This window comes from Lottia gigantea (assembly GCF_000327385.1).
Source record: "Lottia gigantea unplaced genomic scaffold LOTGIsca_28, whole genome shotgun sequence".
NCBI lineage: Eukaryota > Metazoa > Mollusca > Gastropoda > Lottiidae > Lottia > Lottia gigantea.
The window spans coordinates 1,827,755-1,853,899 of NW_008708898.1; the positions used below are offsets into that span (position 1 = coordinate 1,827,755).

The 26,145-nt window shown below is 35.3% G+C and overlaps 1 protein-coding gene across 1 annotated transcript; it reads right to left on the reverse strand.

The window, feature by feature from the left end:
* Positions 1 to 317: 317 nt before the first annotated feature.
* LOTGIDRAFT_203924 (hypothetical protein) lies at positions 318 to 24,396 on the reverse strand. The gene is made up of 10 exons (XM_009056585.1): positions 24,195 to 24,396; positions 23,836 to 23,925; positions 23,351 to 23,592; positions 22,723 to 22,795; positions 22,223 to 22,381; positions 22,022 to 22,095; positions 21,156 to 21,559; positions 1,921 to 1,941; positions 1,598 to 1,602; positions 318 to 337 (listed from the first exon to the last, which is right to left on the reverse strand). Exons 1-7 carry the CDS (start codon positions 24,261 to 24,263, stop codon positions 21,373 to 21,375), a joined length of 894 nt encoding a protein of 297 aa, XP_009054833.1. The 5' UTR covers positions 24,264 to 24,396; the 3' UTR covers positions 318 to 337; positions 1,598 to 1,602; positions 1,921 to 1,941; positions 21,156 to 21,372.
* Between the last annotated feature and the right edge of the window lie 1,749 nt (positions 24,397 to 26,145).

Consider the following 26,145-nt stretch of genomic DNA (forward strand, 5'->3'; position numbering starts at 1 on the left):
TCAACATCTTGGCTTACTATGTCTCAATCTCTACGCAGATAGTTTTTGCAACTGCACCAATATGAACAATGTATGGCAAAGGTTTGAGTAATGTTTAAATATCAGCGAACCCCTCTCCATGAACTGCCAATCCTCAAGTTTGAAACAGAAGTGATTATTCAAGAAATCAGCTTGAAATATCTCTCTGGGAGCAGGGCGTTACCTTCATTTGCCTAATAGTTATAACAGTTATAACATGCATTATTATATAATAAAACGTGGGCGAAAGCCGTCCAAAACCTGCTTATAATAACCATGCAATTCCACATTTCTTCTTATTTTTGTTTTTTTTTTTTTTAAATTTTATAGGATTCACCATAATTTTGGTAACGAACCGATTAAAATGCACGCAGCTTCAAAATTTCAAAGATTACGACCCAGGATCAAGCAAAACATCAAATTCATATAAAACGCCATCGAATCTAAAACTATGACGTATGATCGAGGAATATTATTGATAAAAATATTTGACATTTTTACACTTAAAACAATATTCATTGTCTTACAAATAAAAATATCAAAAACGACACATGCCAAATCTTTTCGGGTCAAATAAGGTTCAGGGTATAAATATTTTAGTGATACTTCTTTACTGTCGCTGTTCCAATTATCATGTGGTTTTAGTACATTTGTATTGTTGTCTTTTTTATGTCTATCTCTTGTATGTGGTTTAAGACGCAATCTAAGTTACACTTGAATTTAAGTGCATTTGATGCGTCACAGTATGTACACTGGTGTAGAGTGGTGCAACCAAAGACGAGCTTCGGGATTTGCACGATAAAGATACGTTGCTGATTTTAAATGTAATTGGTTAACACATGTTACCGCTTATGGATATAACTATACGTAATATACGTTTTATCATAGCTTTTATATGTAAAATATTTGAGCTATTGGTTGTGCACGTAAGATATTTCTTGCACATGCGATGCGTAAAGAAAAACTTTATAGCGTAAAAGATACCCCAATTCATACATGTCTGTGACGAAGAGTGTACGTGTATTTATTTTCTATTCTTGATATTATAATGGCGATAATTTGAGTCAAATAAAAATATAGACTCATTTGTTATATTTGTATTCTTTTTTGCATGTATCATATTTTGATGTATACATTATTAGACCTTAGAGTCGTAATAAGACATCAATATATCAAACAATGGTAAACGTGACAAGCGATGAGTGGTTAATATGCAATATATTACAATGACTTTATTATTTTACTATAAATACAAGGCCAGTACCCAGAGGCTACTTTTTGATTATGCATAATTGTTTAGTATTTTATACTATTATATTCATATGAACATATGTTTGGGTTAAACCAGCCCACCGGAATGCATCTAAATATTTTGAATACAAATTCAAAACTATTCAGTCCAAACTGTTAATGAAAAGATAAACGTTCATGTCATAGTTAAAAAAGTGACGATAGACGAGATACAACAAAGAATTTAGATAATGGGTTCAATCAAATATTTCATTTCGTGTTTTTTTTCGATAGGTAACTTCATTTATCATCCATGATCTGACGAAATCCTTCAGTAATTTTCTCTGGAATTTTGACCCAATAGTATCAAAAAATGTCATACTTGATGCTAACCAATCAAATTTACAACAGAATTCTAGTCAAAGTTTATCTAACTAAGAATATCCCAGAATTACTCAGATATAAAGGAAATCTTTATCTGAAAAAAAACGATTTGATTAGTTGAATTAAAACCCAAAGCATGAGATGCATGACAATTACGTCAGACCATGGATGACAAGTTCAGTCACTAAGAGAAATGAATAGTTTAGTTTAGCATTATAGTTAAATTCAGAAGGGATGTTAATCTGGTCAATGAAAGGTTGGTTTGCGATCCGATGAATTCACAATTCCATTTTGTTTTTTTTTTTTTTTCAGAAATCCAAACCCGACTGACATTTGGTGAAAATCCTATAAATGGAGATTATATATCAGGGAGACTAGAGGTGTCTCTGAATGGTACGGTATGGGGAGCTGTCTGTGATGATTTCTTCAACAAAAATGCAGCCAGAGTTGTGTGCAAAAAGTTTTATTATATTGATGGAGAGGTAGGTCAATATCAGCATTTTCTTCACAGAAAATACCAAACGAAGTTTATTTTGATAGGATTGGGCACTTGAAGAGTTCAAAATTTATAGTCCTCAACAAGTTATTACTCAAAACATAATTGTCGTGATAGTCAAATTTCTCATTAAAACCTTTTACCTATTACAGGCAGTATCCAAGTCGTTCTTCAATGCAACAATACCAAAAAATATTTTGTTGGATAACGTAGAATGTACTGGTAATGAAGCCAACCTGACGACATGCAGTAAAGGGACGTGGGGTGAACATGACTGTGAACCCACAGAACATGTTGGTGTCTTCTGCTTCAATGATACTTCTAAAGGTATGTATTGGTGCCGATGTCTCAGTATTTGAATACTATTGGTTTTTGGCGCCCGTTGCTCATTTTTCCCAAATTGTCAACTTAATTATTAGTATTTTCTACGTTTTAAGTACAGTGTAGCTAAGCTAAGCAGGAAAAGACACTACAAAAGACTATGACGTTACACCTATGTGGCAAATTCTCTCCAGGTTTTTTAATATTCATGGGTGTAATTCTAATCCAAAAAATAATATATTGGGTATATATTTCAGTGCTGAAGATGAATCTGGTGAATGGCAAGAATGATGGTAAAACTCTATCAGGACGAGTTGAAGTAGCTCTAGGTTCCATGCCCTTTGGTAGTGTTTGTGATGATCTCTATACAGATAAAGCTGCTACTGTAACTTGTCAATATTTTAATTTCAAATATGGCCAGGTACGTTAGAGAACAAATGTTGTACACTGGTATTAATAATCACTGAAAGAGAATCTGTGAAACGACATAACGGAGAAACGTTCTTGTTGCATCTGGTTGGTTATTTTAAGATCATTAGATTAGCTATTGTAGCATTATGCTTCTGAATAACTGTTGTGTTGAACAAAAAATCTTCACAAGACATTGACGAAATTTTTAGTATCCATCTTGTTGATGTGTACTGGCAATTAGGTTTCGGTTCATAAAACACATTCCGTTTTTCCCTCTTGTAGAGGTTCACAGATGCAACATTTGGCCAAGGAACAACGACTTATCTTGATGAAGTGTTGTGTAACGGTACAGAGAGTAACCTTTTACAATGTCGGCATAATAGTTGGAGAGAACATGATTGTGGTAATGAAGAAGACGTTGGTGTTGTTTGCTTCAACTCAACCTGTAAGTTCTTCCTTGATTTGATAGTTTCGAGAAATGATATGCAGACCTTTCGTGAAGCAAGACGCAATTGACTCCATGCAACTGAAATGGTATCTCTTTTTAGATGCACACTCCTCAGTGTGTAAATTGTACACGTTACTATCATTAAGAAAATCTGAGATACTATTAGTTATGATTATTACTCCAGAGAGCTATATATAATTTCCATTTTTCTTACATGCTGACAAGTGTACAACCTGTTCAGTGCATTACTTGTTCACGAGTAAATTATGATTTTGACGCTTGAATCATAAATAGATATCATATTCTATTGTTAGTGTTTATTCGTTTTTAAACTTTACAGCCAGAATAAAAACCAAAACGAAAAACATCGATTATGCTGGCACCATTCAGATGTGGACCACATCTTCCGGTTGGGTTGAAATCTGTCAGGACTCCTGGGATGACGTAGATGCGAAGGTTGCTTGTCGTGATATGGGTTTTGTGGATGGTAAAGCTCTGTGTTGCTCAGCGCTCCATGAAAGTCCTTGGGGATCTTTTATCTATAATGGCGCATATACAAACGTCAGCTGTACTGGAAACGAAGAACATTTGGCTGATTGTAAAATGGTAGAATCGGGCAGATCATGTGGATTACAGAAATCTGCTACAGCGATTTGCTACAATACAACTTTGGACAATGTTAATAATAGTAGGTTAACTGAATTTAGTTTATCATTCAAATTTTTCGTTCGGATACACGATCCCTTAACACCCAATCTGGCTTATTGTAGTGTCACATGAAATTAAACGAAAAGTTAATGTCAAGTTTCAGAAATTATAACACATTTTATAATTTACAGCATTTGATGTGAGGTTGACAGAAGGGGGAGAAAACTGGGGTAAAGTAGAGGTACGTTATTTTGGTATTTGGTTACCAGTTTGTCCAAACGATTGGTCGGACGAAGAAGCGTCTGTTGTGTGCAAATCTAAAGGTTTCGCTGGTGGTAAAGCTTTTGGTGAGGTAGGAGGTGTGGATGTAACAGCCTGGCTGACCAAGATTAACTGTTCTGGCAATGAGAAAATTTTGACTGAGTGTGACATTGGTGGATGGGGTAATGTGGTTAGTAAATGTAAACCAGTTTCCGCCTTATGTTACAAAACAGGTAAGGATTTTAATATCATCATGCTTTGTCAACATTGTTTCGTTTTCGAAGGGATTAACTGATGATGTGTTTTGAGTAAATTTATTTCATGGCTATTGCGGTCAATATGATTATAATTGAAAGCTTAAAATGCACTTAAACACATCTTTTTGGTTAAAATCAAACTTTTGGCAACGATTTTAAATAACGTTACGAGATCAACTTGACATTGACCTGCAACACACATATTTTACAAAATATTAAGCCTGAATTATTCTGGTGATTTTTAAAGACGGCCATAATTCCTCCTGAAATGTTCATGCTTTGCCTATCGTGAGATTGGATCAATTTTTAAGTAAATGCTATCTCTTCTATATTATACAGGTGTCAGTCTAGAGTTAACTAATCCTGGTAATGACTTCTCTGGACGAGTTCTGATCAATTATGATGGTGTCAATGGAACAATTTGTAACACCGGAAGTATCGGAGATATCGAAGCTCGAGCTATATGTAAAGATCTGGGTCATAAAGATGGTCAAATTATTTCTACAACTGATACTGTAGATGAAACGATGCCAACTTATATAACTTTTTTAAAATGTGGTAGTTATAAAAATTCCATGTTTGAATGCTCGAATACCGGATGGAATACTGCCGATTCCAAGTGTACCAGTCACTCACAAGATGTTTCAGTCCACTGTTTTACTGATGGTGAGTGCCCGTCATGTATTCTTCTTTAGTTGACTTCATTTTGATTGAGATGGGGTTTAGAAAGAAAAAAATTCCTTTCTGCGTCGTTATTTATACGAGCGAAACGAGATAATTCATTAACATTTAAGTTTTTTATCACAAACAAGAGAATATATTGGCATTTCATCTAGATTTATTCTTTAAGTTTTGTTAATCTTCTCGTTATTTTAGCCCGATTGAACCCTGGTAGAAATGGAGTCGGTGCTGTACAGATTTATGATAGAAGTTGGCGATCTGTTTGTGGTACGGAAGGTTTTGACGACAAGGAAGCTCTAGTATTTTGTAAAGAACTTGGATATAAAAATGGTGTTGCCTTACCTCCTAAGGTCTTTGGACGAGTCTCTGGACCTCATGTCAGGTCTGGTCTTTCTTGCAATGGAACTGAAAAGAGCTTGTTGGACTGTCCCTACAATAGAACTAAAGGATATTGTTTACCATCAGGAGTGTCATACGCCAGTGTATCATGTTACAACACGCCGATTGATGCAAGTAAGCGTATTTTAATTACATAATAAGTTCTTGGTGAATAAGTGAAGATGTTTCTTGTTTTTTAATTCAATTCTCAATTATATGGTCACCTTTGAAGAGAAATACAAACCTTTATGGAAGATCTTCTTTAAAGCTAATAAGCAATAAAAGAATGGAATGTGAGAGACATTGATATTTATCTTATCTTCAGATGAACCAAAGTATAAGCTTGAAGGAGGAAGTATAGATGACGGTTCAGAGAGATCCTATGGTAGAATTAGAATATTAGGACATAATACGTATGGGTATATCTGTGATGAATATTGGTCTGATAAAGAAGCCAATGTTATGTGTAAGCAGTTGAATTTCATGGGTGGTAAAGCATATAGGTATGATGGAAACTTTGTTGGACCATTCTTCATCAATGAAATAAACTGTACAGATGATGGAAATAAGATAGAAGATTGCAACCAAGGGGAAGAACTCTGTTATGCTAAAGACGCTGCTGGAGTATTATGCTATAAGACTGAAGGTAATTCGTAAGATATACTTATTTTAAAAAATATTCTAAAATAACCATTTTTCCACCAAACGATAAACTTTCGAAAAAATTTAGAAATTTTTATGTAATAAGCACTTCTTTTTGTCTTTTTCACCCTTTTATGAAACCCTTATCATACTGATAGAAATGATTTTTTTTTTGTTCATCATATAAAATAATATCGTTAATTGAATTTGTTTTTTCTCAGCCCCTACACTGACTCTGGTACCATCGGGTTCTAATACTGGTCGGTTACAACTACGTATGGATGGTGAGGCAGGACGTATCTGTGGTGATCAATGGGATAAATACGATGCTGCCGTTGCTTGTCATCAGCTGGGATATAAGGATGGAACACCTATAACGTAGGTCTTTCAAATTTTTCATGATTCTCTTGTTTTTTAACTACTGGAACGTTGCATTCACTCTTCTTTGAGTATTTCGCGTTTGAAACACGAATTTTCTTCTTGTAAAAGCCCAGACACGAACATGGTATTTTATTACCTGTTCCAAGTGATATGAATTGTTCACAAAACAGAAATAAACTGGATATACAAGTTCTATCGAAAAATATTTTAAACAGTTGACTATTTTTGTAATTTAATAATTTCTTTTTCAGTTTCCCACCTTCAAATGGGGCTGTATTTCTCTCTAAAACTAAATGTATTGGTAACGAAGAATCTCTGTTCAAATGTTCAAACCCTGGATGGAAGGGTTATGGTGATACTGAATGCAGTAATGCTAATTCAAAGGATGCTGGAGTTTTTTGCTTCCAAAATGGTAGGTTTAACCTCTGAATATCACTCTGGATCAAAGTAAGGAAATAAACTTCTTCCGTTTACTCATTGTAAACTATGAAGTATTACATATATCTTGTATACTTTTCACAATTTCCATTTCCCGTAAAAACTTGGCAGTGCTTTATTTCACCGTATGCATGCCTTTGCTAATCTGCTAATAAATTCCCTTTAAAGTCGGATATAAACTCTTAAGAGTCTGGACGTCCATGTAATTCAATGAATATATCGGTGTTTGCTATTTCCAGTGCGGTTAATTGATGGTAAAGTAACGTCAAAATACGCGGAAGGGAAGGTTAGTTTTTATGACAAAGGAACATGGAGATGGGTTTGTGATGATGGATTCGAACAAGTAGACGCCGAGGTCATGTGTAAAGAAATGGGATTTACTAATGCTGCTATCCTGAAGAGTGGTACTGTTGCATACCAATCAAAGTTTGTACGAAATATGAACTGTACAGGAAAGGAGAAGGATGCCAGCGAATGTCAATATGATGTTGGAACCTGTAATTATTATAAAGGAGTTTCTAGAATAGTTTGCTTCACTGGGGATCAAGTTACACGTAGGTTCAATTTTTCTTTTATGTACAACGATTCAACGATGCCATGATTCACAATATATTCTTGTACGATTGTTATATATAACCTGGTACTGATACTGTCTTATTCAAGTCATCAGGCACAAGGTAGTAGTCTCGAACAATATAGATTTTCTGTTCTGATAATAGTGATGTCACTTAAGCTATTAAAAATCATTTCTGTTCCCCAAATTATGTTACATGTTACAATAATGTACATATATAGTAATAATGTTTCATTTTGTTATCGTTGTAGCATCTAAATATTATATAGAAGGCGGTGGCTATAGTGGTAGAATATTTGTAGAAAGACATGGTATAAATGGTACAATATGTGAAGAAGGCTGGGACGATACAGATGCTACTGTCTTCTGTAAATCAATTAAATATGCTGGTGGTGTTGCGTTTGGAAACAAAGCATCTGATGAACATGATTTGGTCTGGTTTACGAGTGTTGGCTGCTTTGGAAATGAAACCAATTTAGATCAATGTTCCAAAAACTATTCGGTTAAGAATACATGTCGTCTGTCTCAGAATTCTGCTGGTGTTCTATGCTACAACTCTGGTAAGGCTCTTATATTATGAGACCGGTCATTACAACTTAGCATCATGTCACTCTTAAAACTCTGTTTCGTCTTAGGTGTGAGTATAATGAAACTCCTGCAACTCCTTCGTTCATTATGTCAGACATTTTTCTTATAATCAATAACTAAAACATCATTTACCTTAGTTCTAAATCTCCACTAGGAGCTAAACAAGCCAAGACATTGTGCTACCAATGCAACATGCGAGTATTATGCTGTATCTTAAGGTTAGAAGTATATTCTTATGTTTCCTTTTAGGAGTTGATTTAAGATTAGCCAATGGCGGTGCCAACTATGGACGTGTTGAGGTCAGTTATGATGGTGTTTGGGGAACAATTTGCGACTATGCCTGGTCCCGATATGACGCCAAAACCTTGTGTAAGCAATTGGGCTACGTTGAAGGCATAGCTTATGCTAGATCTCGGTATGGTGATGGAACAGGTCCTGTGTATATGGATGAAATGAGATGTCGTGTTGATGATGAATCGCTATTTGCCTGTCCAAATAGAGGCTTTAACAAATCAGCTCGATATTGTCAAGACCATCAAAATGATGTTGGTGTTTTCTGCTTTTCTAAAGGTAATTTGTGGTTAGATAATTTGTTTTCAAACATTGGTTTGTATTAGACTGTCCTGGCGCATCCTGTCAATACGTAAATTAGATTTTGCTTGTCCACGAAAATCTATGTTTGGACCTATGTCAGTTATATTCAGAACAGATATTGTTAATGATGTATATTTTGCTTCAGTTCGTCTTCAACCAGATGCAGAATTACCTTATGGATATATCAACTACTGGACTGGCTTTTCGTATTCAAGAGTTTGTGGAGAGAATTTCACACCAAACAATGCCCTTGTCACCTGCAGAGAACTTGGGTTTGCCACTGGTAAAGCTCTCTATGGGTCACCATTTGGAAGTAAAAACAGTTTGAGTATTGGTGTGTCTGATGTTCAATGTACTGGCCAGGAAGCTAAATTAGAAGATTGTACGAAGAAGGAAGGAGGGATAAGTTGCGACTCAGCAGAATATGCATCGGTTGTTTGTTCAAACAACACTGATACAACAGGTAATTTGTTTATCTCTAGCTGATGGACATACAAATATTAGAACGACTTTACTGGTCTTTCTTAATTAAAAGCACTTTATTTTCTTTATCACGACGTTTCGACATGATTCCACCGGTCGTTAGGAAGTGTGGAAAATATAACACAAAAAGAGAGAAAAATTAATATATGGTTCATTCCTTGACACTAACATTAATATTTTGATTTGTCGTTTCAGCCTACACTGTACGTCTATCGAGAACAGAAAAGGGGCTAGTAATTGTGAAATATATGGGCCACGATGGTTACATATGCGGTAACAATTTTACTGTACAAGATGCTAATGTCGTGTGTAAAGAATTGGGTTTGCATTCTGGAATATCATTTAAATACATATCTGATAGATCAAACACTCGCGTCTCTGATTTACGATGGTTGAATTACTTGGGATGTACTGGAAATGAGCCGAAACTTAATGAATGTAAAGGTGCAGAGTGGGGACAGTTAGAGGGTTGCAGTGTACAGTATGATGCTGGCGCTTATTGCTTTAGAAATGAAGGTAAGAAGACTTATACTTTACGACTCTAAAGCGAAAATTCTTCCTTCTTTTGTCGTAAAGAAACTTTTATCATTTTGGATGATACTTTTAGGTAAATGTTGGCTGCTTCTTTAAGGTCAACAAAGGACTAAGTTTTACTTTTTATAAACTGTTTTATTCATTCACCGTTATATTATATTGATTTTAACACTGTTTCCAGACTGATAGTAATATTTCTAAAAGTAAATCCAGACACTATGATATTGTAAATGTTTTTACGCATATTACTAAACTTTTCCTAAAATAGCAATCATTTGAAAACGGTCCGCTATTGAAAATTTTATTCCTTACAAAATTGAATTTTAACTCTGTTGTGAATATAAGAAATTCATACTTTATAATGTATTGACGGAGTGTATGCCTTTCTTAAATCTCAATTGATCGTTTCTATAATTTATCGGATTCTTTTATCAAGTGTTTCCTACTTTCCAGAATTATCAAAGATCGACTTCAGACTTCAAGGAGGAGATATACCATCAGAAGGACGTGTTGAGATCAAACTTAATGGAACATGGGGTTCGATTTGTGCCTTAAGAATGACTGATGCTTCGGCTTCTGTTCTCTGTAAACATTTAGGATTTAAGAGTGGTATTCGGTTATCTACGGGATCACGATGGGCAGGAAAAGGACCAATCCACATCACCAGAGTAGATTGTGACGACGATGCAAAACAAATCTATGATTGTGGTCTATCGGGATTCGGCCAATCCGATTTATCTTGTGATACTAGATTTTATGATGTGGCTCTTAAATGTTTCACAGATGGTAAGTGTGGACACTGCATCTGTTATAATTTTTCAGAACGAGTTTGCCATTAGCTTAGTTTAACAGTTCAGCAGTTCCTTTGATTGACAGAGTGCCATTTCAGCTACACAAAAATAGTCTCTCACTATGCATTTGTAAAGCATTAAACAGCAATTTCTTTGGCATGTTCACTGACTGTCAAAATGATAACGAACTAAAACAAATTATGAGGCAATAAGCAAAAGCCTTTTTTTTGTATTTTCAGCAAAAATCGTTGGTGGTAAAACAGCTGAAAGCAACTTTGGTCGAGTAGAGATATCTGAAAATGATACCTTCGTACCAGTTTGTGATTCGACATTGGACGATATTGCAGCCGGTGTGATGTGCCGTCAATTGGGTTTCAAAGATGGATCTAGTCAATGTTGCAACGCTTTGGGCTATATTTACACCAGATCGGACAGATATGTAACTAAATTAGAATGTACGGGTGCAGAGAAATCAGTTTCTGAGTGTACTACTGAGTACGGGGAATGTCCAAACCGACGTTATGCTACAGCTTTCTGTCGAGATACAGTGGAAGTGTCAAAATGTAAGTTATATTATCTTGTAATGGTGGAATACTCCTCTATAATAATACTCCGTCGGATTCTGGTGTTTTCTTCTGGAACTATATCCTTGAGATAGCGACACTTTGCAATGTGTATATTATATAACTTCAGATTTTGGTATTCTATTTTAGTGATTTATACAAATGTGCGATATTTCAATTTGCTATATACACATTGATTCTTCAATTGCTTTTAACTATTGTACATACACGTCGTTCTTTTTTTCTTTTTCAAGTATTCGATATAAAGCTATCGGGTAAAATGTTAAATATGGGTATAGTCAACGTATCCAGAAATGGAATATGGGGTGGCGTGTGTTCAGTCGGATTCGGTGATCAAGAAGCTAAGACTGCCTGTATACAAAACGGATTTGTCAACGGTTTTGCGTCTAAACCATTCAGATTATCCAGTGGCCTTCCCATAGTGATGGGTAATGTGAACTGTACTGAAAATACAACCAGATTAGATCAATGTGAATATGAGAGTTTTGGTGCGGATCAAGGTTGTAGGTTAGCTAGAACTGCTGCCAGAGTCCTTTGCTCTGAAACAGCGGGTAGGTCCTTAATTTAGTCAATCGAACTAGCATTTACGAATGGACTTTTTCGAATTTTTGCTTTAAAACGGTGCTACTTTGATCCATTTTCACAATTGAAATATTCATTTAAGGTCTAATTGACGTCAATCTTTAAGTCCATTTAACATTTGCAAAGTCGTTTTGTTATCTTTCTCATTAAACATTCACTTTTCATATCATCGTCAACACTTTCTCAATATGAAAGGTCTCATATTTAATCTGAAAACTTTTTTGATTTTGGAATGTTTGTTAATGTAACGTTTTAATTTTATTGCAGCTCCCATTCAATATCGTATTGCTGGAGGTGGTCATGAAGGAAGGGCTGAAGTGTTCTATGAAGGTTCATGGGGAACAATCAGTAAACGTTCCTTTGGCAGTACGGAAGCTGCTGCCTTCTGTAAAGGGGCTGGCTTTGTTGGTGGCGAAGTAAACTTCCCAGCAAGTCCGGACTATGGTATTTTAAATATCCGAGTATCAGGAGTAGATTGTACATCACGTGCTAAGACTCTTGTAGAATGTGGCGGTTACTGGGGTAATGGAGTCAACCAGAGGGAATCAACTACAAATGCTGTGTTCGTAAACTGCTATAAACATCGTAAGTACATGGCATATTTAATTTGAATAATGGTTAATTCCAGCACTCTTTTGTGCTATTCCTGCTGGAAACACTAAGTTTTAATCATGTTCGCACTACTTCTTCATCGATATCTTATGACTTATTTAGATTGTTCACAAATTATCATTTTAAGGACACTTTCATAACATTGCCGATACGCCAATCTAACTGCAATCTAACGTGAATACAAAGTGGAAGTCTCCAAGATCTTAAATTCACCAATACACCTTAATTTGTCAACAATTACCAATAAATTTCTTTTATTCCAGTTCGTATCGACAGAGGAGACCAAACAACAAATGGTATTATTAAAATACATAATGGTGATGAGTGGGGAACGTTCTGTGCCAAAGATTTTGATGATGTCGACGCAGGTACGCAATTAATTACTTCTGTTCATGATTTGGAAGAGCAACGCAGACTGACACTCTACAGTGATATTGTACAAACTTATTGACATTTAGGCAGAGAACACATACCCTTATAACTTTATTACATTGCGTAATCGTACATGCCCATTCTGATATTGTAATACACTAATTACGTTTTCTAATTATTATTTCTTCCTGTTTCAGGAGTAGCTTGTCGAGAGCTGGGATTCCAAAGTGGGAAAGCTTTATGCTGTGCTCCATATGGATACAACTTCGATGAGGCTCTGATATCAGAAGTAGAATGCAAGGGAACAGAGAAGTCTATACTGGATTGTAAACATAAGACTGTAAATTCCTCGAGTTCCTCACTATGTTTCCGACAAGAGTATGCTTCAATTGCTTGCTTCAACAGTACATCATCTTGTAAGTTGTCCTTTCTATCATTTTTAACAACAGCATGGTTTGACTGATTGAAAACAAAAGATGTGTTATAAATATAGAAAATAATGCAATAATTTAAGGTCAAAATTTGCTGAAAACTGAATAATGATATGCTTAAATTATGTTCGTAGCTTGATGAGTACGATTTTCCTAATTAATATTTCATATGATGGTATTCATTTTTCAAATATATTTGAGCATCACCAGGTGGGTGGTTATTGAATTGTACTTCATAATATGTTGTTTCATCAACTTAAATTATTTTATTTCCAGCCTATAAAGTGAGCCTTACAGGAGGGTCTAATTATACCGGAGCAGTTACTCTTGAATTTAATGGTATTAATGGTAGGATTTGTAATGATGGCTGGGATGATAATGATGCTCTTGTCATCTGTAAAGAATTGGGGTACACTAAGGGCGAATCATATCAACATTACAAATCCTCATTTGAGTTCTTTGCGTATTCTGGCCCATACTGGACCTCAAATGTGACATGTACTGGAAATGAGAATAGTTTGGGAAAATGTCAACATGCTGGGTTCGGAAATGTGAATTCCTGTGAATCAAGACATCATGCTGGGGTTATTTGTTACGATGACAGTGGTGAGTATTTATTACTGAGATCTTGCATCTTACAGTACAAAATTTATTAATCTTTTGTGACAATACGATATATGAAAAGTTTGGTTTCAACAAGATCAAAATGTGCAGAATTCTCAAAAATTAATTTCTGTAATTATCAGACTGTTCTGAAACATAAAATGGCTTAACGATAACTTTAGGTCGCAATTGCTATTCTAGGATACAATGAATATTATAGTTCCCTTGTCTGTTTATTTTAGAAATATTTTACCGTTTAACTGGAGGAGGTGATAACAATGGTCTGGTAGAGGTATCGGTCAATGGAAAATGGGGAACAATCTGTGACAGATTCTGGGATAAACGTGATGCTAGTGTATTTTGTAAAAACCTTGGTTATGTTGATGGCGAAGCAGACTATAAGTCCACGTTTGATCGACCAAGCTCTGGTACTCTGGTCTGGGAGAGCAACCTTAGATGTAATGGTGATGAGTCCAACGTCAATGACTGCCCACATGAAGGATGGCAGCACGGTGTTAGTTCTACATGTAGTAGTCATAGTCGTGATGCTGCAGCTTACTGTTACACGGGAGGTATGTGTTCTGTTTGATCATATGATTCATAATTTACAGAGTACGGCCTTCATTATGATTAAGAGTTTAATTTTAATAAAGTTATTATAGTTCTAAATGATATTACATTTGAGACGTGGATCGAATAGAGACGAAAATCTGAGGAACAAGCTAAAAATAACAATGAGAAGATAGGTAACAATGGATCAGGATTATAAATTAATAAAATAGAAAACCTGCGTACTTTGTATGGAACTGATGGACATAAAGTATTTTAAGACGATGACCTTCTCTTTTCAGTGAAATTAAGTACTGGAGTTGGTAAAACAGAAAAACACGGAGCAGTGATGATTTATGATTATGGTAAATGGTGGCGAGTTTGTGATAAAGGATTTACAGATAAATCAGCTGCTACCATCTGTAGAGAACTTGGTTTTGTGGATGGAAAAGCTATCTGCTGTTCAGCTTACGGTGATAGTATTTATAGCGCTATGTTAACTAATAAAACAGTACAGTGTAATGGCGATGAGAAGTTTGTTCAGGATTGTTTGAGAACAACGTCATGTGACAGTGGTTTTTATGCATCTGTTGCCTGTATATCAGCTGATTCTGTCAACCAAACAGGTAGGTTTAGTCTCTCTTTTTCCATCTTGTAGGCCTTGCATTCAGATCATTTAAAGGGATTGTTAAAAGGTTTTTAAAGCTTTTTATATGTGGGAAAAGTGATAGAATCCATTTGCACCATTTCAATTTAAGACTTCTTTGGTGCTTACAATTCTATTTAAACCAAGTTTATTCCAGTGAAACCCTGCTAAATGAATTAATCCTCAAATACTTTCAGCTACCAAAATTACCATTGATTCCAAAAAAGAAGGTAATGGTAAAGTCAGTGTGACCAAATTCGGTGTTAAAGGTCGTATTTGTTATCAGAATTGGACAGATGAGGATGCTACTGTATTGTGCAGAATGAACAACTTTAAAAGTGGTATCGCCTACAAACATTCAGATCTGGGAACCTTTGTATCAGATTCCAAGACAGGACCCTACTGGTTTAGCAATTTCTCCTGTATTGGCAACGAGACCGATATATTAAATTGCACATACGATGATCGACATAACCTTGGAAATTGTAGTGATGATTATACAGCTTCAGTATTATGTTATAACACAACAGGTAAGATGATAGTGGTTGAGATCTAAAAGAGCTCTTTAAATATTTAAATCACTGGATCAAGAAGCAGAGGTATTACATAACGAAGATTTTTCCTGTTTTTTTTTATCAAGCGTAACCTTAACGTGTGCAAGATTCGATAGTATAAAGTTAAAGTTCAGTCCTGTCCACCAATAACGAATATAATGTTTTAACCATGATACACTCTAGACACTATATATTTTAGAAATTCAATATCAATATTCAAATGTTTCTTTTATGTATCAATCAAAGATCCCATAGATGACCCTGTAGCTTTTTCTGATTAAAGGAATTGAATATCGAATCGCTGGTGGAGGGGATTTCTATGGTCGTGTTGAAGTGAGCATAGATGGTAAATGGGGTACAATTTGTGATTCGTACTGGGATGATCGAGATGCCCGAGTCTTCTGTCGACAACAGAAATTCAATGGCGGAACTAGTCTACCTACCAACAAATATGGACCAGGCACAGGACCAATCTGGTTGAGTCATCTCCAGTGTAAGGGAAATGAGTCCAGTATACACCAATGCGCTCACCGTGGATTTGATGCTGACTTCTCTTCTGTTGGTTGGCCATTTACAACTCCTTGTTCCAGTCATGACGATGATGCTGCTGTTTTCTGTTACAGAAATAGTAAGTATATTTGTTGTCTTATAACTTGTTAACATTTTCACAGCTTTTTGAGGTCAACAATATACGTTCTTGGCTAATGTTGATCCACTTCCAAAGGACTTATGTCGCTAAACCCTCGGATTTATTCGAAAGGGGTGCAACAACTGAATTTAATGACATTGCAACGAAAGTTATCCATTACATGCTGTTGGCACGCCTCCACAACTTTCTGATCAAATTGTATCCCAATCAACGTAATGCTCGGCTTCGGGGCGCTTAGGGCCTCTTCCATAACTTACAACATTTTCATCTAACGTTTAGTAAGAAGAATTAAGCAGCACCCATCTTAAAGACGTTATAAGTATCAGCAGGTACCGATTAATGTGTATTTATCATCTTTCAGCGAGATTAAACAAGGGTTTCAGTTCCGAAATGGGTGGTTTAGAAATTTTCCATAATGAGAAATGGTCAGGTGTTTGCGATAGTGGTCTGGACAATAACGCAGCTAAGGTGGCATGTTTAAGTCTTGGGAAGAACTTTACCGATGGTCGTGTTGTAAAAGGATCTGCATTTGGTGACCTTAAGACTGGGAACATCAGTATCAAACAGATCACCTGTACTGGTACAGAGGATGATCTATCTGATTGTACCATAGTCTCAGGTAGTTGTGATAGCGGTAAAGATTATTATGCTGGTGTTGTGTGTTCAGAGTCGAAATTCAACAGTACAGGTAGGCATATTGCCATTATATATAAAAGCAATGCGATTTATCAACCTAATTTTCCTTTTGCATTTATCCATGTTTCGTCAATGAAGTATTGTGGTCATTTTTAGTGCACTGTAATTAATTGTAAAGTCCATGTATTAGGAATTTGGCATATTATCGAAGCGTTGTCTTACTGGTGGCAAAGTATACCTGCAGACCTGGATCAGATTATCTTACAGGGAGCATTTAATGTTATATTTTATGTAAGTTGACTACAGCACTCTCTATCCACAGGCTTCCAGGTTCGTCTTGCTGCCGATGGTCTCAGTCAAGAATACCATGGTATAATAGAAGTGAGCAAGAATGATATTTGGGGACGAATCTGTATGCAGGGATGGGGTGATGCTGATGCAAATACTGCATGTAAATCTTTGGGCTTTGCTGGTGGTGTGTCTTATCTACACATTGTTAAAAACACCAAGCCTATGCTGATCAGAAATGTGACCTGTACCAGCAGAGAGACATCCTTTTCGAACTGTTATTATGATGCGTCTCCAGATCTGGAGAACTGTGGCTTTGATTCCAATGATGGTGGAGCAATTTGTTATAATAACTCAGGTAATATCTTTAAGATGGCACCCTTTCGTTATGCAGGCAATATTCTGCAAAACAGTTGCTAGTTGCAGCTTTCCAATACTTTGAAAGGGTGGTTGAGACATTCCTTCTGAAGATACTGGAAAGGCTGATACCAGAAACAATGTTTTTCTACATTGCTGGGTTTTTATAAGTTTACCCTACTATAGCTATGGAACCAACAGATCCGTCTACTGAAGACGTCAAAATGTGTTTGTTTTCATTCAGAACGGATTCACAAAGTCTTAAATGTTTTCTCCATCATTTTTAGTAATTGTTTCAGTCCGTCGGAATTTTATGTCCAAAAAAATATTTTAATGATTTTCATGTGAGTAACTTTTTTTCTTTGTATGATTAGGTATAAACTATCGTTTGAATGGCGGAAATGATGCGCACACTGGAAGAGTTGAGGTACAATATGAAGGTTCATGGGGAAGTGTTTGTTCCTGGGCCTGGAACTCCAAGAATGCTAAGGTCTTCTGTAAGAGCATCGGATACACAGATGGTATTCCAAGATATGATGCAATTCCGTCTTTACCTGTTTTAAAACCTTACCTAAATGGTGTTTTCTGTAATGGTGAAGAATCGACGTTGTTACGGTGTTTAAATTCTGGGTTTAAGTCAACTCTCTTGGGATATCTGTGTGATGGGAATGCTTATGCTTCTTGTTTTAGTAAAGATGTTGGTAAGTACGCTATCTACGTGTGGTACAGACAAGCCAACTTGAGGTTGCAATTCTTTCACAAAGGCGTAATTGCGAAGCTGTGTTACGTTAATGATATAAATATTTTTATGAAATGGGAACAAAGTGTTACATGTGGTTATTCGATGCTAGGTTGTCTTAAAGATTACGTTTTGCCGCTTCGTAATGATAATTCACAAACAGCAATATAGCTATCCATCATCAATTTGATATAGCAGTGTCTTTCTTATTTCAACAGTCGGTCTTGGGCTAGAATATTTAGGAATAAATATTTTAAGAGGTCTTTGATATGGCAATTATTTTAAATTGATTAAATATTGTATTATTTCAGTATTATCGAATATTCGACTATATGGTAGTAATTCCAAATCTACGGGTCTGGTGCAGGTCTATGTTGATGGTCCCAATCAGTGGGGAACGGTTTGTGACGATTATTGGGATGACCTTGATGCTAATGTGGTTTGTCAAGAACTAGGATTTGATGAAGGGAAGGTGGTGAAAGGTAACCGATTCCAGAGAGCTACAGGGCCAATCTGGCTTGACAATGTGGAATGTGTGGGAAATGAAACGTCTTTAGCAGACTGTACTAATCGTGGATTTGGTACCCATAATTGTAATCACACTGAGGATGCGGCTGTAGAATGTTTCAGTAAGTTTTTTTTTAAATAACTTTTTAAAATAAATTGGAACATTGTTCAAACTAGATTGGTCTTACAATCTTGTAATAGAGCGGTGTCCATTTCAATACCATATTTAAATGTAGATATTTTTGTTTCTTAGAATTGCTCAAATATGGTTGACCTATAGTACTCTCATCAGTTTCTGACACAAATATTATACTTTGTCTTCTTGTGACTTTCAAAATATCATTTGAATTTTTCTTTTCAGTGAAAGGAAGCACACCAATTGTGGTTACAACTGAAACACCAACGTCACAAACTGTCAAAACAACAGTACCGCCTGTCAAACCGACAAAACCACCGGCCCAAACGACACAAACTCCTGACAAAACGACTGAAACACCTGTCAAAACGACAGAACCTCCTGTCAAAACTACGGAAACACCGGTTAAAACGACACAACCGCCGGTTAAAACATCAGCTGCATCATCGACAGAAGGATCTACTACTTTGGGAACTGTCGGCGGTCCTAAAGCTGCTACTCAGTCAAATACTCAAACTGTTGCACTGGCTATAGTGATACCTATTATAGTGCTTATACTTATAGCAGTTGCCGTCATTGCTTTTATAATGTATAGAAAACGAAGACATCCTAAAGGACCTATTTCTCATGAGAGATTCCACGATGATATTATAGAACAAACACGTGATGGTAGTTTGGCGATGCGCAATCAGATGTTTGATATGAATGCAGAAAATAATCCTGCAGATCCATTTGATGCTGACTTTATGCCAGGAGATTCAGAAATAACAATAGGTGAAAATGGATACGCTCATTTTGCGAAAACTCCAACCTCAGAAGCCAATGGTGATACAGGGTTTAGTAACCCACTATATAATATGACCCCAGCAGAGACAATATCATCCGAGCCGGCCAAACTAAGTATAGACGTTCATGATCAGGATAATGGTCATTCAACGACATAATTTCTCTTCCATATTCTAATAACATATCGTGTATAGTGTACATAGAAATTATAACTAATAGTGTTAATACTTTTATTTTTACTATAACTTGCTTTTATACTCTACGCACAATTACATTCCAATTTGAGACCGCGGTCTTTCATTCAAACGTAACGAAGTGTGTTGGTGATGGCAATTGTGGATATTTCTCATTTAGTGCCGAAAGCAGTGTCCAGATGTGTTAGTAAAATGAGAGTAACTTTACTTGAGAATAAATGTGTAAATGTTGGATGTGTTTTAACTTCAGAATAGGTCAAGACCTTGTCATGGTGTTACAAACTGTTTCTAAATACAACCTCACAAGACAAATATATATATATATTACTTATTCAATTCAGAGTCTCAATATCACTTTATCGGCTATATCTCAACTATCAATGTTATTTTAACTAGTGCTAGTTGTGATTTATGGTGGGGTTTATGCACCTATACTTGAAATAGCATTCTGGCATGAATATCCTTCTATAGCAATTGCTTTTACATTAGAGGTAAATTCATATCTGTAGGCTGTCGAATTTATTTCCTTTTCCTTAATATTAATTTACTTTTACTTTAGTTTTATTGTCGTAGTTCTTAGATAAACTATTTTTTTTTAATGAAAGGTAGCCTAAAACCATTGTTATATTTGTGTATTTTTTGCTGTTCATGATTCCACTTATGCCCTACATGATTCCAAGGTATTATTACTTCTTTCTCTATTTTTTTGCGTTTTGGAAAGCTTATCTTGCAAAATTTCATATTATTTTTTCTGCAAACACAAGTTTAACCTGTTAACAGTTTTCAGTAGATCTGAAAAAATGGGCATAACATTTTATTGGCAAAGGTCCAATTATAAGATATTCAGTTGTTCTAAGATTATACCTGTGTATCTTTATGAAAAGTAGTAGGAAGTTTGACATTGTTTTAGGGTAATAAATCCATTGGATAACAATTGATTGTTGATAGTGGTGTACAGCCTGCAATCAGAGAAGCCAATGAAATGTAATTACTAAATGTTGTATAATATATATATCACAGGAAAGCTAAATCTACAATGTCCAAGTCTGTGTTTAATATATCAAAATCATATTAATAGTATTTTTCACTTTCATAAATCAGTGTGTTATGTTGTATAGTATTAACAAGGGAAATAAACTGTTCTTGTTATGGCATATTTTTATATCCCACCTAAAAAATCCACGCAAATAGCAATAGAAAAGACCCACAAAGATCCTGTCTATGGGTTAAACTTGATATTTCCTGGAAAATCTGTTTGTTGAAGACAGATTATTTTCATTCAACAGTGTCCTTGTGAAGAATACTAGACATAATATTAAAATATGCTGCACATTTTTCAAGCTTAGCCCTCATAATAGACAACTATCACGAGTTGATATGTTTAGAAAAATTTATATATATATAAATTACAATATGTTAAAATACACATGATGGACATATCTAGATATTTACAATTCTCAACAAGCTAAAGTTTCTGAATCACAAATTTTAATTTCAAGCGAATTAGCAATAGATGTGAACCAATTAAAATCAGGTAAAAGTCATAAAATCACATCAGAGATGAATGCTTATGATTATAGTTGCACGGTTTATTGAGAAATGGGAGGAGATGTGGAAGGGATAGCTTCTGATTGGTTGTTATTCTGTGACAGACTGGACATCATGTTATCTCCAGGCACGCCCATTGTGATTGTCCATAAATTAGACTCTTCTTCAGCTTTGTGTGAATTTAAACTGGTATGTGCTGATATTTCATATTCTCGTCCTAATGGTGTCCTAAAAACAAATATAAAAACATCTTTCACTGATCCATATGGTTATTCATAATGTTCTACGAGACTATGAGTATTAGACTAAAATCTAAAATTCAGATGAAAGTTGTGGCAGGACATCTGGTGGCTGCTTCACAATGACAAAATGTCTGCCAAGAGAATCCAAACAGTTTCTGGCCGAGATGAACATTGTGGTGCTTCAGCAACCTCTCTACTTGCCCAAATATAAATTTTGATCGATTTACTTTAAAGGCAGATCAATTTCAAGTGAAACAGACTATGGACTGCCTTTTCAAGTGGATGCTTTGGAAAATACTGTAGTCTTAGTATGGTTCATTGTACAATATAACTATCTTTGATCAATTATAACTGTATGTATACAACCAGCACATTATATCTGCTTATTAGTTGAGCATTTTAAATACTATGTCAAATAGCAAACTATTACAGATCTATTAATACATACCTTACAAGGAAATCCTGCTCAACAGCTAAATTTTGATTGGTTTTACAGTGTGTTAATATAACAACATCATTTGCCTGGAAAAGATAACACAATAAATAAGATTATCATCTCTTTTTTTTCCATTTTTATATGAATGATTTATCACTTATCTTCAAATCTAAATCTTATTTAAACAATATGTTTGGTCAAACATAAACTTACTTTAACTGGTGCTCCTTCATATTCCATTCTTAACCTGGGTTCTTTATGAACAACTTGCCATTGTGTTAAAAATGATGGTTCACTCACTAAAGAGACCAGTTGATGTCGAGATTTCTTGGCACATTTCATAAAAGTACAATTATCACTGTGTAATAGTAACTGAAAGAGAAAACAGGTTACATGTACAGTGAAATATTAGCTGATGGGGATAGAAGCTTACCAGTTGCTATACAGTAAAAAACCTCATTCTTCATTTTCTGAGTTTGTGTATCAACTTAATAGGAACACAGGTATTGCTGATTAATAAGAAAACTATCTTTATCTATCGGAAGAATATCTTATGAGCATTAATATAAGTTTAATAATAATGCATGAAATAACAGAATGAATTCAATACAAATTTCCATCTTCATGAGAGTCCACATAGTCGAGAGATTCTAATGCTCACATAAATTCACTAAGAAATTGTGGTTAAAAGTGGTCTGAATTGTCTGACTTACCCCTCCTGCTTCTGGTAAAGTTGTTAAATAAAATGGTTCACCATATCTCAACACATCATCACTTCCATTTACACTGAAACATCAAACTTCAGAATATAACCTCTAATATAATCCTGAAATGTTTTCACTTTCCGAAACACTTCAAATCTAAAGAATGGTCTGACCAAAAAAACCATTGCAGTGAAGTTTTTGATACATGATGACTTTTGTCTCTGGCTAAAAATTTCTTTACCCTCATCTTAAATAAATATCAGATTGTGCTGTTGGCCACAGGAGAAAATGACATGGTTTACTAATATCAGTGAAATATTAAATAATCATCAGTGTAAAAGTGCAATAAGTTTCACAGGGTAAGTCATGTGCTCATTTACAGTTATGAAATGTTAAAGTATGCAGTTATACCAAATTTAGAAAGCTAAAAGAAAACTGCTTCCTTTTTCTTAAAATCCAACCTCAAGATGATTTCAGTGAATCATCTGGTCAATCACTATAATTTATTACAAATGTAGTTTGATTATCCAGTAAGATTACAAAGCTTATGTTCATCTCATTGCTTTAAATCTGGATATTATCTATGTTAAGTTTTGAAGAACAAGGCCCGTGAATAAAAATTTAAAATATCACTAACCTTTGTACACAAAACACAGTGCGTAAAACAGGTTCTAAAGATCTGCAGCCAGTAACGTTACATGTGGTAGCAAATTTATCTTGTGACAACTGCATGGGATCTGTGAGATTTAGAGCCAGGGTACAATCATCTCTTGGTTCAACTCCTGCAAAATATCTGGTTCTGTCTGCAGTACCTTTACAACGTAACATGATCACATCACCAAATCTGATATTACCATCTTGGGATATACTTAGATTTTTCTGAAAGTCAAACAATCAGACTTTTATAAAACATTCTTGAACAATAAGCTTACTAAAGACAGCCTATAAAGTTATAAGCTAAGTATAGTGAATTCTTAAGCTTATAATACTTGTAGTAGCCTACTACCAAAAAAACATTTTTTCCAGTCAATACCACTTAAGACATAAATTTCATCAAAATTGTTTACAGTTGTCATTCATTCATTCTGTTGTCCAAAAAGACAAAATAAAAGATCAACTCACCTTTTGTAATGCTACAGCAGCTAAATTACTGGATTTTTGTGTTAACAACTCTCCCTTTTCTCTCTTGTCCAGAAAATCTTTCAATGTATCCTGTTGATTAGAAAAAAATAACATATATATATAACCAACTGTAAGTGTAATAGAAATCAGACAAGCCAGACTATTTAACAATATCGTAATATATTTTACAGTCAAATCTGTATACGACTAGAACAATTATAGAAGTACTCGAACCTATGATGACTGTAAGGCAAGTTGAACAAAAGCTTGAATTTGAAGAAAATTAAAAAAAAAGTGTAGGACAAAGATTGAACAATTGCAAAGATTTATTTCATATAGAAAAAGTTACAACATCTTACCTCTTCAAGTTGAATATCTTCATTCCAGTTGCCAACTCGGACAGATGGGTTATATGTTCTGACACTCATAGTGAAAATAAACTGTAAAATATCACAGGTGTTGCTACTTTTCCGTTGAAAAGTCCTTTATCTCAAATAAATCCGAGTTTTCCTCCCAAAGTCTAAACCAAAGCCAAATTGTTTACCTTGACAACAAATCTTGATTGCCCAGACACAAAGAGACAAAGAATTATGACTACTTCCGGTATCTCGAATCTCTGAAAATAGCAACGCTTAGCTTACATTACATTTACATTTCGGGATCACTTTGTTTATTCACTAAACTAAACTGATATATTCATCACAAAATAATTCATTGGTTTTATTGTTTCATTTTAACTCATTTCACGTATTGAGCGATAATGACAAAACAATCGAGGCTATCATAAAAAAATGGGTTTAATTAGAGTTACCTCTCTTAGACCATAGTCTCATTTATTATGAACAGCGTCTTATGACTTCAATTACTGAGTACTATCCAATTGCCCTTTCTCTTTGCAAAATACATAATCCAAATTAAGATTTTCCGAGATACCAGATTTAGAATTTGGGGTATTTATAAAGTGTGGAATGAAGAATATTCTGTATTTTTTAAGCATGGAACTCAGAAAGGGATGATGCATATATATATGCCTAGGCCTACATTAAATCTGTCAGAAGTAGGCCTCCTCACCTTCTGTTTTAGTTATCTTCAGTTAGGTATGCAAATTTCAAAAATAAGCTGTAAAATTTTTGCCCTCTGTAAAAACTTCAGAATGACATTATGTGCCCAGACAGTAGGCCTCCATTGTAGATTGGAAAATGATGGATAGCCTATGTATAGCTTGGCTTAAAGTTCATCATGCATTCAGCTTCAAATATTCTTATCCAAAGACATAGCTAGGTAGATAAAGAGCATATTTGTTCTCACTGACAGATAAAACTTTTTAAAAACTGCAAAGTAATGAGATACCTCTATATTTGCTGTTAAGAAAAAAACTACCAATATAGAATCAACAATATTTTATTCATTGCGTAAAGGGAAATACACAGTATTACAGATACAGAGAGTTATTGAAATATTATAATTACATGTTGTTAAAGAAATATCACATATAGCCCTAAATACAATATAACAATGAAAGCTATAAACATTTCTAATCAAATTAATCAAATGATATAAGTGAAGCTTCTTGTTGATTTGGATTTGGTGGCCGTTGATGTTGAGGTGCTTGTTGATACCCAGGGGGGCCCTGTCCAGGTGCATTCATATGCTGGGGATTCATCTGTTGGGGTGGTCCACCTTGATATTGCCCAGGATGTCCCATCATATTGCCTGGCTGTTGTTGAGGATTTGAATACATCTGTTGATTTGAACCAGCTTGTGGGAGAGCCTCAGACATCCCTTTCATTGAAAAAGCATTTGGATCAACATTGGGTGGAAGCTGTGAATAACCAGAATGAGGAGCAATATTTGGATCTTGGACATAGCCTTGGGACATCTGTTGTTGAGATCCATCTGTCTGAAGCTGGTAATGCCCAGGAGGACCTTGTGCCATTGCTGGACCACCAGGATGACCCATCATCTGAGGTTGGTAAGAATGAGGCTGGGAATACATCCCTTGACTGTTTGGGGCATCAGGTGGCATGTTTTGCTGAGGCATATTTGGATGTTGTCCATACACTCCAGTCTGGTGTACAGGAGAACCCTCTTGTGAACCATTAGGACTAAAAGCATAGCCAGGTCCTTGCATGTGCTCTGGCAGAGGTTGGCCTTGTCCAGGACCATACATTGGTTGCTGCATACCTTGGGGTTGACCGGGTCCTCCAACATACATTTGCTGTGGATAGCCATAAGCTTGATATTGCCTTATCTGAGTCATCTGCCTCTGCTGCTCAAACCTCATCTGCATTTCTCTTTCTTGTTCCTGTA